Source organism: Engraulis encrasicolus, chromosome 11 (genome assembly GCF_034702125.1).
Source record: "Engraulis encrasicolus isolate BLACKSEA-1 chromosome 11, IST_EnEncr_1.0, whole genome shotgun sequence".
Lineage (NCBI taxonomy): Eukaryota > Metazoa > Chordata > Actinopteri > Clupeiformes > Engraulidae > Engraulis > Engraulis encrasicolus.
Window position 1 is genome coordinate 12,372,510 of NC_085867.1, and position 15,007 is coordinate 12,387,516.

The window sequence follows — 15,007 nt, forward strand, 5'->3', positions numbered from 1 at the left end:
TCAAATAGCCTACACTATTTATTCAATAGCCTAGGTCTAACCAGTCTTTTATTTTATTTCATTTTATTTCTCTTTTGTTTATTATAGGCCTATAACAATCATTAATAGCACTTCTGAACTCGATGAGATGTGTGTGTTACGCTCAAAGCGTGAGACTTGAGAGCACTAATAAGGCTCATGACAGTCATGAGGCAGGAGTATGTTCGAACCAGCGCGTTACTTAACTTCTCAGTCATTGCAAGTGCCTAGACTGAGGCTTACATATTAACAGACAGAGTTAGACGTTACAGACCCATTTGAAATTTCCTGTGGGCATTCAAATATGCAGTGTTCGTTTACAAGGTTTTTTTCTCTCCTATAGAGGAACCTTCACACTGGGACACAGGGCAGCCCCATATTTCTTGAGAAAATACGGGAGCAACATTTTCACGTTTGAGCAGTTGGGGGCGTCGCTAGATTATTTCTTAACGGGGCTTCACCCTTGGGGTAACTTCAGGTTAAACCCCGGGGTAGCCAAAACTTGTTTGTCTTACCTGCATGTTATTCAGCTCGATCTTACTTTTAAGTTCACATCTGAGTCAGTCAGACTAAGCCCAGGTGAACAGGCATATAGGCTACTCCAGTCTACAAAGAAGGGATTTCAAAATGAAGGAAGAAAATGGAGACAAACCTTTGGCACTGCACGAGGAACATGGGCACAGGGTGGTATGTTATTATTTTTTAACACTGAAAGTATAGACCAAACATGTTAACATGTTATTCCATGGTAATAATGTGGCCATAGTCTAATACAGCTCTGGGTGCAATGTTATACCTGATACATGTGGACTATAAAGGTCAAATTTAGAATAGGCTCCATGACAAATGAAATGTGTCCTCTGCTTGGTAGAAACAGTGTGTGTCTTTCACAGGGTCAACAAATGTCCCACAGTAGTACTCAGTTCCTTGCCATGCTGCAGCGGTTATTTGCAAGCAACTGGTTTTTTTTGGAGCTTGAAACCGGAAGCTTGGATTTCAAGCTCCAACAATATAGTTTGTTGCTTTCAACTATTTTTTTTGGATACAACCTGAATGAAAATCTTCACAGACAACCATTTCCAATCCATGGCTGTCCGAGGACATGTTGTTGTTTTGTTTCATTTGCTTTGTTTGGGGACGTACTACTGAAAAATTATGGGTTTCTAATTTTCGGACCCTGTTATACACCCTTCTTCGCCCTATAGCTACCCATCCCATAGCTCTACTAGTAATGATCACATTTTCAAAAAATTGGTGTCATATTCAGGGTTATTGATGATGCTGAGTCCATTTATGACAGTTTCATTGTGATCAGACGTTGCTATTCTAATATAATACACATATTTTTGGGTTTTTAAAAAAATATTTTTTTTGTCAGGTGGCTCAACTTACCCCGTGAGACAATGTGTGGGGTAAGTTGAGCCAAAGCAAAAATCTCAGCTAATCTAAACAAGTCTTATTTATTATAACAAATGTAATTAATGAATCTGTGAAATAAAACAATTAAAACAAAAGAACTATGCCAAAGAATACATATTGTGGGCCCTTACAGCTTTGTTTGAATACAATGGCGAACAATGTAGAGCGCAATGTAGAAAAAAGGAAGATTTGAGTTTGAGAGTTTGAGATGGCTGAAACATGCATAAAGTCATTCATCTCAACTCACCCGGGTATAATATGCAAGAAATTATCTGGTTATGCTCAAATATCACAACATGGTGTTCAACCATTATACGTAATACAATATAATACAATGTCTTTTATTTGTCATTGTGACAAGCACAATGAAATTGTGCATTCCTTGTTGAAGCAAAAATAAATAAAAATAAAATAAAATAAAAAATGGAATAAAAAGAATGGTATGTATATAAAAACTATGCTTTTGATGCAAAATTCAGTTCTGTGATGGCCGCTGCATAGAAACTGTTTTTCAGTCTGTTTGTCCTTGTCTTCATGGACCTGAATCTCCTGCCCGATGGCAGCAATTCAAAAAGACTGTGACCTGGGTGGAATGTGTCTCTCAGAATGCACTTGGCCTTTTTTAGGCAGTTGGTGCTGTGTAGGCCCTCCAAAGATGGAAGAGGGCAGCCAATGATGTTCTCTGCAGCCTTTATGACCCCCTGGAGCTCTTTCCTCTGTGCCACAGTGCAGCCTGGGAACCACACACAAAGATAATATGTCAATATGCTCTCCACTGAGCAGCGTTAGAAGGACACAAGCAGCTTCTGACAGATGTTGTTTTTCCTAAGTATTCTTTGGAAATAAAGTCTTTGCTGTGCCTTCTTCACTAGCCCAGTGGTGTTGACACCCCAGGTCAGGTCCTCGCTGATGTGAACTCCCAGGAAACGGAAGTCTGACACCCTCTCCCACACACACCCCCTCAATCATAAATGGCTGGATGGCAGTCCTCTTCCTCCTGAAATCGACCACCAGCTCCTTGGTCTTGGCTGTGTTCAGGAGCAAGTTGTTTCCTCTGCACCACCCCACCAAGCGCTCTATTCATCTCTGTAGGCAGACTCATCCCTATTAGAAATAAGTCCAACTACTGTGGTGTCATCAGAAAAATTCACTATGGTGTTATTAGTGTAGACTGGGGAGCAGTCGTGGGTGTACAGTGTGTACAGCAGAGGACTTAACACACATCCCTGCGGCGAGCCAGTGCTGAGGTTGAGGTCCATGGAGGTGTTATGACCTATGAGCACTCGCTGGGTGCCGCCTGTTTAAAAGTCTTTAATCCAAAGGCAGGTGGAGTGTGGTATGCCAATGCTTGATAGTTTGTCCACCAGTCTGCTAGGGAGGATGGTATTAAAGGCAGAGCTGAAGTCGATGAAAAGCAGCCGAGCTTAACTCCCCTGCTGCTCCAGATGGTACAATGCAGCATGCCATCGGGCCCGGGTGCCTTTCTTGGGTTGATGGCCCGCAGTATGCTCCTCACCTCATGCTCCTCCACTGCAAAGACGATGTGTACATCCTGTACATCCCATTAGGATAAGTGGCTCAACCCGTCTCGAATGGCTCAACTTACCCTGCTGCCAAAATTATGAAAATAAATGCTTATAAAATTATTATAAAAGTGCAAAAATACTTTAGACAGTTAACGTTCGTACGCCACCGGCAGGATGAAAGCCCCGCCGGCGGGTGCAACTCCATGAGCTGTCTCCACCTTGAGGTCCACTACCAGGCACGATGGCAGCACCTCGACGCCAGGTTGCCCCACCAGGACAGCACCTGATTGGGCTGGCATGGGGCACACGAGACCCCCTCTGTCCACCTGAAGATCTCGACGCCAAAGCTATTGACACCACCATGCCCGTCCGAGGGGCACTTGCCCTGGGGCACTAGGCCTCGGTAGACACCCCCACACTACCAGGGCCACACAAAGGCTAAGTACCAGGTGCGGGATGGGGTTTGCAGCTGCAGGTTTATCATTGTACACGCTACCACCCGTGGGCGGGGAATTAGACCCGCCGACGGGTCCCATTAACAATCAAAGACCTGCGGACGGGATAAATTAGACCCGCGGCCTGGTACAATTAGCAATACACATGAACGGTGTGACGTTTTCCATGTGCGTTACGCTCTTTTGTGGGGGAAAACAGCCAATGCCAGTCAATTGGTGGTGGTGGGAAAGAATAAACGAAAGACAAGGAGCTGTAGATTAGCGTTGTTCACGCACAACATGCCGAAAACGTGTTGTGTTGCCGGCTGTTCAAATAATATAGCCAGAGAGCCGTGGCTGAAGCATGGACTGTTCATTTAGTGAGACATTCGGTTTGCTTTCACCCACAAAGGGGCGTAATGAGCAAAGTACCCGGATGGCCGTTCCTGCGTATCAAAGACCAAATTCACAATCAAACCTGGTGCCAGGTGCAGCTTGTTATTGCTGCTGGCGTGTAAAACTGTACATGCTGCCTGACTGTCGCCATGTTTTTCCAGCGTGGTTGAGCGAAACAAGTTGGATAATATGCCTACGCGTTTCGGCCCTTGTGGCCTTCTTCGCGTAGGCATTGTAGCCAAATAAAAAAGTTTAAAAAAATGCAACCTTGAGTGCCTCAGCGTCTGTCTTTCTGGACCAAGTTTGAGAGCCCCTACACTGATGAGCACCAAGGAAAAAAGGTGAAGACCCAGAAGCACTCCAATTACCTGCTTGTGTTTGACAAGTTGGCTAATATCTGCGTAATGTCACAAAAACCTTGGAAAAGAATGTGCGCCACCACGGAGGCGAGCTCGGAACCAACAAGCTCCATCGACATAGACGAAACAGACATTGAATGGGAGATTGAAAGCGATTCAGGCACTGAATGGGAATAGTCCAGGAGCCCGGGGGGGTCTACCTAGTTGGGAAGGTTACCAATTTTTATGGGTACTATGATGTCTGGCATGGTCCCCAGATAGAGGAACAGCACGTCTGCCGGGTTCCCTCGGGTGGGTGTGGCAAGGAGGGGGTAAAACTGGCACCCAAAAAATGGGCTAGATCAGTTGGTGAGGTTACCACTTGGAACCTGTTGAAAATTGTTCATCATAGTCCCCTGATAGAGAAATGACCACTGCCAGACATTTTTAGTGGTGGGTTACCCCCGGCAGACGCCCCCGTATGATGATACCCCCAAAAATGGGCTAGATCAGTTGGTGAGGTTACCACTTGGAACCTGTTGTAAATTGTTTGTCATGGTCCCCTGATTGAGGAATGGCCACTGCCAGACATTTTTGATGGTGGGCGGGGCTTGCCAGACATCATTAACTGGAGGGTAAAAAATGGGCTAGATCAGTTGGTGAGGTTACCACTTGAAATCTCTTGTAAATTGTTCATCATAGTCCTCTGATAGAGAAATGACCACTGCCAGACATTTTCAGTGGTGGGTTACCCCCGGCAGACGCCCCCTTATGATGACATCCCCAATATAGGCTATGTCATTCACATAAGGTTTGAACCAGACATGGTACAAAAAGACAAATGAGACCGCTTTTATTTAGATAATTCCAACATGGAGAAATGATTGGAAGGGTCAATATATTCATAGAAACATGTTTTGGGTACTTTTTAGGACAAAAATGACTTCAATTTAAATCCGGATTGGAACCAGTGGGCAGGCTTTCAAAATCAATACAAACATGACATGTTTCTGATTTCAAAGAATGGTGGCCAGCATATTTAATTAATATTTACAAAATAATAAAACCAATATTTACTGTTATGACCAAAGTACAGTAACTTTTGCAGCTAAAAATGTCTCTTTCAAAATTGCAGACAATGGAGAAGATCCCCCTTTTCATGTATGGAAAATGCACTTTTCCTAGTCATAATGAATACTTACATGCTTAAATATTCCACAGAGCACCTTAAAGCAATTTGTGGATAAATTGCGCTGATTTTGAAGGTACTAAGGATGGTACTGAGAAATTGCACTACTACATGCACTACTGCACCATTGTATGTTAACAGCAATTTGCAATTCTCACTTTCCAGCAGCTCTGAAGATTTAGAATCAAAATACTCAACATAGGCATACACAGCAGCAGGGTGTGTTACATATTGCAGGTGTTCAGGCTGTTGCTGTGAGGTATAGCATGCACATGTGCAGTTCCATTGGCGTGTGCGTGTGTGTCAGACATCCAATCCAATAACAAATTCATCCACCCACCCAGGGCCTCTTCTTGTTGATATTGTATATTCTCAGTCAAATGTTCCACAGAGGAGGTGATTTATGCCATCCACCCAGCCCTTACCTGGACAAAATGAGTAATATGAGAGAATGCTTTGATATGTGAGGATGCTGGGCATATACTTCAATTCAGCATTCAACACCATAATAGTATATATCATGTACAGAATGTGCAAGCTGGGTCACTGACCATCCACACAGCACCCATCACTGACTTTGTTACTGGTGTATAGAGAGTGAACTACGCAAAATTCCTAGGGAGGACATCTGCTGGAACAACCCTTCATCATTGATTAAGCCCACCAATGCCACTGCTTCCTGGGTAAAGTTGAGTGGGCAATTTCACCTCCCATCCATCATGAACATTTGTTCAGCTAGTGCCACTCATTCAAGTTGGCCCATAATGTGCTCTGTGGCAAGTAAGGTTGCTGGGTCCTCTACCAGAGTCCACAACATGGATGGGATGCCAGGAGACATGCCAGTACACCAAGGGACATGGAGGAGGCCATAGGAGAGTTTACAATCCAGCAGCGGGATACAACAGCAGTGTAGAAATAGGATTGACTCAGAACACAGATCACCCCCCTAAAACAACTGCATCAAGTCTTAGCACTGTTTGCTATGTGCACGAAACCCACTCTGTTCTCCAAGATATAGTTACTACTTTTATTACTGCTGCTGATAATGTATGGGCTCTAGTATGTATTTATGGCTGCTGTAGTTTGACATGAATTTTGTTGTGTACTTAAGGATATATTATTTGTTTGCACAGATAGGCCTACATACACAGCTATACCTATGGAACTGTACTATGTGACTGCAGCTTTACCTACATACCTCACAAGAACTGCTTGGGCCCTGCAAAACACACACACACACGCACGCACGCACGCACAGCTCTATTTATTTGTTCATCACTTTATTATTTCTCAATACTTGAATACTGTTACTGGTCCTGTCTTGCACTTTAATGTCTGTCAGTTAATGTCAGTCCTGTGTATGTCTATGTTGGGGAATTCAGGTAAATTGGGCCACTTTGGGCCATTCGCTTATATGCAAAAAAGTGGCCCAATTTACATGAATATTATTTAAATATTCAGAACTGAAATTTCAAATAGCTGTTAACATACAGTGGTGCAGTAGTGCATATAGTGCAATTTCTTAATACAAATCACAGGCCTTCAATGTCAGTATATTTTGTCCATGAATTGCTTATAGGTGCATTGTGTAATTTATTTGGTTGTTTATTTCCCAGAATTCATACTGCCCATTCAAAATATTACATTTTTATGAATATTAACCACCACCATGAAATTCTAAGTATTCATTATGGCTGAGAAAATTGCACTTTAAATACATGCAAAGGGGGAACTTCTCAATTGTCTGCCATTTTGAAATGGACATTTTTAGCTGCAAAACTTTGCACTTTGGTCATAATAGTAAATATTGGTTCATTATATTGTAAAAATGAGTGAAATATTCTGGCCACCATCCTACAAAATGCACTTTTTAAGTCAGAAACACGTCATCTTTGCATTGTTTTTAAAAGCCTAAACACTGATTCCTGTCCGGAATTGTGATATCTGTTAAATTAAAGTCATTTTGTCCTAAAACACGTTTCTATGAACATATTGACCCTTTCAATCATTTCTCCATGTTGGAATTATCTAAATAAAAGTGGTCTCATTTGTCTTTTTGTACCATGTCTGGTTCAAACCTTATGTGAATGACATAGCCTATATTGGGGATGTCATCATATGGGGGCGTCTGCCGGGGGTCCCCCACCACTGAAAATGTCTGGCAGTGGTCATTTCTCTATCAGAGGACTATGATGAACAATTTACAAGAGATTTCAAGTGGTAACCTCACCAACTGATCTAGCCCATTTTTTACCCCCCAGTTAATGATGTCTGGCAAGCCCCGCCCACCATCAAAAACGTCTGGCAGTAGCCATTCCTCAATCAGGGGACCATGACAAACAATTTACAACAGGTTCCAAGTGGTAACCTCACCAACTGATCTAGCCCATTTTTGGGGGTATCATCATATGGGGGCGTCTGCCGGGGGTAACCCACCACTAAAAATGTCTGGCAGTGGTCATTTCTCTATCAGGGGACTATGATGAACAATTTTCAACAGGTTCCAAGTGGTAACCTCACCAACTGATCTAGCCCATTTTTTGGGTGCCAGTTTTACCCCCTCCTTGCCACACCCACCCGAGGGAACCCGGCAGACGTGCTGTTCCTCTATCTGGGGACCATGCCAGACATCATAGTACCCATAAAAATTGGTAACCTTCCCAACTAGGTAGACCCCCCCGGGCTCCTGGACTAGAAGCTGAAAGCGATTCAGACACCGAAGTGAATACGGATCTGGAGAACGCTTCGCTGGAGGGTAGAGCTTCTTCTGATTCTAAAACGTGAGTACCGATGTGTATCACAGTGGTGATGGCTGGCTGGGCAACGAGACAGCCGGGTCAAGGGCTTCTCGGACGTGGTAACAAAACTGTGCTTAGTTTCTATTACAGAGCTGAATACACGCCTCCAGCTAAGAGCATATATGGGAGAGGAGTAGGCACACCTCCAGGCAGACCTCCTGGCAGTGGCAAGGAAAGGGGCAGAGGTAGAGGAAGAGGTGTAGCCTGTCACCGTGGAAGGCAACGAGGAACAGATAGAGCATTGCCCCAAATTGAAGATGGACGTGGATGGCAGGACACAGAGGTACAAGATATACTCCCACAACAACCCATCTTTAGACCAACTCGAACGCCTGGTCCGCAAGGTATTAATGGGGGAAATTCTAGCATCTTGGAACTCTTCCGCCTTTTCATTCCCGAGGCAGTTTTACAAACGGTGCTGAAAAACACCAACACGTTTGGAAGACGTAAGCATCTGCTGGATTGGGAAGATATTGCCATCTCAGATATGCTCAATTATCTATCTCTGATAATTTACATGGGGCTTGTTCATGCACCAGCTCTTACAGACTACAGGAGGAGGTCAGCCTTGTACAGCTTTCCTTGGGCAGGCTCAACCATGTCTTAGCCTGGTTGTCACAGACGGTGCGTTCGTGTACACAAACTAGGTCTGGTAGCACTGAAGTTAGCACGCCGTTCTCGAGTCACAAAACAAATGGTGCATATTGCTACAAACCACCCGCAAATTCCTCCAAAACGTTTTCTGTTCAAAGAGTCAATATAGTCTATAATCTGTCCTGTGATTCATCAATGCGAGCTGCCGTAGGATATTTAAGCAATAAATGCTCCGGATATTTTCTGTCCGGAGACCGGTATGCCAACAGCAGTGTTCCAGACGGAAGTTTGTGTAGCTCTCCACAGCTCTCCACCAGGGGGCTACAGAGCTACACACACGCACCGTCAGCGAGAGCCAGACTAACCATGTCTGGCTATAAATTCAGACGAATTTCAACTAGTCTCCACCTATCTGATCCCGAAGAGGTCGACCGCAATGCGGCTCGAAAAGGCAGCCTTGAGTTCGACCGGCTTCAGAAGATAAAGCCATTATACAACGATATCCGTGAGACCTGTATGGCCAACTTCCAGCCAAGCCAAAACATCGCAATCGATGAACGCATGGTCGCCTCTCATGCCAGGATAGGAATCCGCCAATACTGTAAAGATAAGCCATCGAAATGGGGCTACAAGCTGTTTGTGTTGTCTGACTCTCAATCTCTCAATCTTGATTGATACCCGGCCAAGATGCACTTTTTCTGGCCTGTGTGGAGAGACATCCACAGCATGAGATTTTTTTCTAGCTGTCCTCAGGGGCAGTTCTAAGGGGTGGCAGGGGGTGGCATTTGCCCCTCCAGAAATATGATTTGCCACCCCAATTAAGAGCCCTGATTGTGACCTGATGGCGCCGCATTGTTTGGCTGCCTCTCTGGTAACTCCGTCAAAACCGTGCAATTTTTCATCTCTTCAAACCTACTTAGTCCATATGAAGTCTATATTTTGGACAGATATGACGATGTGTTTCTACAGCACTTTTTAGTGCTATTTATTGCCGTCTGCATTTTTGTTGACCTTAAATCGAAATCGATGTTGTCGGATCACCGCAGCGCAACGGAACTCCATGGAGATCAGAATGCGCATAGCCAATACCGCATACCAACCGGCCCGGCAGAGAAAGAACATCATCCCGACAAGCCTCGCACTACTACAAATGGTCCGCGGACACCAGATGAATGTGGAGACCATCACCGTGTACAGCGTGGGGTGAGAGCCTGCAGTTTTGCCACCCGCGATGTAGTCTCCGTCTCATCTAGCACCGTATCCACCCAGGAGCCTCGGACACCGCACAGCTGTCTGCTTTGTAAAGCGATCCGTCCAACTCTCGCCTCGATCGACACATCTACCCAGGTGAAAAAGTGGTTCAATTTAGTACAATAAAAGCACGACTGAAGTGTACTTAGCATGTTAAAAGCGCACTCACACTTTTTGTGCTATGAAAAAGTATGTTTACAATATGCTTATTTAAAGTGTACTTAAAATTAGATGTAATTAAGTTGCTCTCAAAGAAAGTACACTTTGCGAACCATACATAAAGTGCACTTAGAAGATGTTTGGCTAAAGTGTATTTAGAGGAATATACTAATAGTGTTCTAATAGTGAACTTACTAAAAGTGTATTTTTTAATAACATATTGCAATTGCACTTTTTTTTAAGTGCACTTTGATTATACTTCACCCAAGTGACTTCGAAGTGTGATTTTCTATAGTGCGCTTTAAAGTAAATCACTTTAACATATTGGAAGTATACTTTTTTCTAAGTGCACCCATGATGTGTGCTTCATCCAAATATATTCAAAGTGTGCTTACACAAAGTGCATTTACCCATCATGCATCATCATGCATGTACCATCATGTAATGCACTTCTTGGAGCTCAATTTCTCAAACAGAAAGCCATTGACCTCNAAGGAATATCTTTGGTTTGCATGAAAATATTACTCATTGTTATATTCTGCGTTATTTTAGAGTTTTTTAACATTTTAAAGTGGTACACAAAAAATGGCCATGTTCCCACCGTCATTATGATGGTCACGTATATGTTCTGGTATATATAGACTCACACTTCCCATGATATCATGGTGAGAGGTAAGTTGGACTAGTTGTTCAAACAAAGAATAAAAAGTCACCATTGGTGATCAATTCAAATGATCAACTACAGGAAGGTGGAACAAGAATGAAATAAAGTGAAATGTGTATCTGAAATCTCTGTAACAATGCAATGATTGTAAATGTCAGTCGTGCTAGGCATGCATACTGTATCACTACTGTGACATGTGGCTGTGTGTAATGTACAAGCTCTGAGGACCAGCATGGATTGTACTAATACATTTATATTATTTCATGTACTTGGGAGTGTACTGTAAATATACTTCAAGTACCTGTTATATATTTACAATACTTAATATGATGTGCTTTTTACAGACTTAAAATGTTCCAATGTAGTCCAAAGAAGCATGAAGTTAATATACTTTTATTGTACTTCTAGTAACAATAAAATGTTATAGAAGTGTACTCAAGCACACTATTAATGCCATACGAATGCATGAAAAGCGTGTTTGGAGCATACTTTCAAAAGTATGCTTGTAGTGCACTTAAAGTTGTCCAAAAGCGGTGCCAATTTAGCATCCTCAGTGTGCTGCAAGTGTGCTGAAGTACTGCTTTAGTAGTGCTTCAGCACACTAATAGTGCAATGAAGCGCACTTTAAATCGCCGAAAATAGTACACTTTGTACTAAGTACGGTCAAAAAAAGTACACTTTAAGTATATGGGTTTTTCACCTGGGTATGAACAATCTGACACCATGGACATTTTCTATAGGCCTACTACTTATTTCTTTAATATGTGTATTTATGTTGACATTTAATCTAACGATTTGTTTCTGCACGATGTGGAGTTTTACCAGAACCATCATTTCACTACAAGCTGTAACCTTGGTTATGGCTTTGTATGTGACAAATAAACGACTCTACTCTCTCTCCCTACTCTCTCTACTCTCTACTCTCTCTACCAATAGCCTTAATGCTTGACATCATTTCAGACATAGAACTTTAGGTTGCAGGGTTTCACTTTAAGGGATTCACTGTATCACATAATTGTGTGTGTCGATTATATAGCGTTTATAATTTTCCCTTAGTGTAGGAGCATGCCCCCCTGAAATACACTTCTCCACCCCTTTACCACCCCAAGAATGAATGTCTGGAACGGCCCCTGGCTGTCCTTTGTGCTGGACTTTTTCCAATAATTGAGGCGATTTTTTTGTGTCTGAGCGGGATAATTGCTTTCACAATGTGCTACACTGATATTTATTTGGATTAACATTCATTTTCTCCATTTTTTCAAGAGTTTTTGTGTTTTATTTTAAGTATTTTTGTGACAGTAGCCTACATTAGATTGCAGTTTTGACTATTTAGTGACATACTCCAGACTCGTACCTTTCTGTTTGTTTAGCACAAACTGGGAAATAATTGTAACCCCTTGGCGTAAAAGATGGCAAAAATGTATAAAATTCTTCTGAACATTAAGTGGCTAAATTTAAGTCATATAGCAGCTTATTAAGTCACATTCCAAACATGATGTGACCAAAAATTTTTCTATTTTTGTTTGCTCTATATCATCTGTGATGAAAAACAGTGTCACAGCGAGTTTATTTGAACAGCATTTTTTCATTACGTTGTAGATTTTGAGACAGGCATGCCACGGGCGCCACACAAATTACGTTATCCTACCTAGTGCCCCTTTAAAGAGTTAAAAAAACAAATTTTCACGAATATCTCTCTTGCCAAATTTGGCACATGCTTCTCTTTTTCACAAGTTTTAGAAAAGGATTTAATTTCCATCACCTTAGAATGTGGTGACATGTTAAGATGTATTAGCCATTTTCAAGAAAAAGGGGGTGGCTCAACTTACCCTGTGGCTTAATTTACCCCACCCTCCCCTAAGCCACATCATTCTTAAGAACTTATTTATTTACATGTGTACATGTTAACATAGCACCAGGCTGGCATCGTAACTTCAAAAAGTAAAAGTCCTGCCTGCTGCTGATTTGTTTCAGCCAATTTGTTGAAACAGCTGGCTTTATGAACTCTACCCCTGAGCCCGATAGCCAGTAGTCTGAGTGGCAATGCCTGAGTTAAGACCACAGGCAGAAGGTATATCGCACATGGCACAATGCAAAAAAATGAAAGCAAAAATCACCTAATAACTAGTACTTTTTAACTGGAATTTAGAACTAGAAATTAGACTATTTATACTTGTTTTCAGACATTTGTCCATGGGGCTTTGAAATGTCAATGTAATACAGGCCTGCACTGGTAGTTTGGTGTACAGGGCGTTTCCAGTAGGCTGACAGTATTTTCTTAAAGACTAGCCCACAATTAAGACGGAGCCATGCAAAAATGCCTGGACCATTTTTCACCGAAGGAATCACTGAAAGAATATGAGTAGTGTAGAGTAGAGTAGTAGAGCCAATGTCACGTATCCATTATATTCACTGAAGAACGTTGGGAAACACAAGTCGCACGCTCCACCTCTCAACCTCCACCTCTTTGTTTATTTTCAGACTCCAAGCACATCCCTGATTTTTACGGCCTGTGCAACTTGCATAGGAGGGGCATTTCAGAATGGATATAACATATCTATCGTAAATTCACCCTCCATGGTAAGAATGTATAAAATGTTTAAATGATGATGCAATGCAGATGCCCTTTAAACTGTAGGGCTGCTGACAGCTTTGGCTTCAATTGTAATCCAGGTTAAATTAACCTTGTGATAGAGATCAATCATCTTCTAGAAGAACCTGGAGTCCTCGCAGGCAGGGCTCTAAATTAACACCAGCCAACTGGCCAAATGCTGGTGACATTTCAGTTTGGCTGGTAGAAAAAAGTGACTAGCCACTTTGACCCATTAATGAGTGTGTGCTTGGCTAGTGAGATTAACATCTACAAACCATTCTCGCAGGTGACGAAAATTTTTCATTTAGAGTCCTGCATGCTAATGAGAAACAGAGTGATAGTCAGAATATGTACGGTATGTCTGAGAACGCTGAGAATACTCTATGATTAGCCTAATCATACAGTATTCTCAGTGCTCTCAGACAGGTCTCTGACTATCACTCTGTTTCTCATTACATCAGTCTGTGAGGACGTTCATTAACCAAACATGGACGGAGAGATACGAGTCTGCAATATCAGAGGAGCTACTTACCCTCTTCTGGTCCATTATTGTGTCTATCTTCACTCTTGGGGGACTAGTGGGCTCTTGGGTCGGTGGAACACTGGCCAACAAGTATGGGAGGTTGGTGCTGCATGTTTATTATGTTCATTTCATACTTTCGTTTGTTCATTTAATACTCATATAATTCATGTCACATCATATCAAATCAAATCACATAATAAGCATACACTACGCTTTCGAGAAATGTACCCAAGAATACTGCAGCTCTCTCATTTTGGACAAATTTCCTTGTAAAATTGGATGACAAATACAGTAATGAATTTGTTCCCCGTTTTCTTCCCAGGAAAGGTGCCCTACTACTCAACAACATCTTTGCTTTGCTTGCAGCATTCTTTTTTGGAATAAGTTATTTTAGTCGTGTGTTTGAACTGCTTATAGTTGCCCGATTTCTCAGTGGCATAAACGGAGGTATGTCTCATAATTTTTTGATCAGAAAAGCATCCCAGATATTTTATTTTGTAATAATTTTCATATCTTCTAAATAATGTAATAAGTTAAAGCAAAATGTCATCATGATTTGTGACACAGAGGGGTAGCCTAACTATGCTATCCTTTTCCTCTTCTGTACAGGTGTAGGGTTGTGCGTCCAGTTCCTTTACCTTCCCGAAATGGCTCCCAGGTCATTACGTGGAGCTTTGGCCATGACTGCCTCCATATCAGTCACACTGGGCATTGTCATTGCACAGGTAGTCGGATTGAAGTAAGTAACCGAAGATCAGTAAACTCTAGACATTACATTACATCTAGCAGACGCTTTTGAACAAAGCGAATTACAAGGAGGACATTCAAGCAAGTACAGAGTAAGGAGTCAGTACAGCAGTATAGCTACAAGTAATGTAGCACTGGTTCTTGAAAGTTTGTCAAAAACAGCAACAAAATGACTAATTCTGTTGAAAATCAATTACATTTTCGTGAACAAAATACATCCAGGTAATGTCCAAGGTGTCACGGTACAGACAGACGCGGACCACAAATGCGTCACGTTTTGGGGTGTTTATTAAAGTTCAGGGGAAAGGGGATTGGGAGAAGGAGGTTTCCAGGGTTTGTAGAGGTTACCGGGATGGCA

The 15,007-nt window shown here is 42.3% G+C and overlaps 1 protein-coding gene across 1 annotated transcript in view; it reads left to right on the top strand.

The window, feature by feature from the left end:
- The first annotated feature begins 321 nt into the window (after positions 1–321).
- The window catches only part of LOC134457890 (solute carrier family 2, facilitated glucose transporter member 11-like), a 33,369-nt gene continuing 18,683 nt past the window's right edge, over positions 322–15,007 (top strand). The window contains exons 1-5 of the mRNA XM_063209895.1: positions 322–705; positions 13,268–13,366; positions 13,841–14,001; positions 14,225–14,349; positions 14,512–14,641. Coding sequence (XP_063065965.1) covers positions 646–705; positions 13,268–13,366; positions 13,841–14,001; positions 14,225–14,349; positions 14,512–14,641 — 575 coding nt within the window. The 5' untranslated portion in view covers positions 322–645. The remainder of the gene's footprint in view (positions 706–13,267; positions 13,367–13,840; positions 14,002–14,224; positions 14,350–14,511; positions 14,642–15,007) is intronic.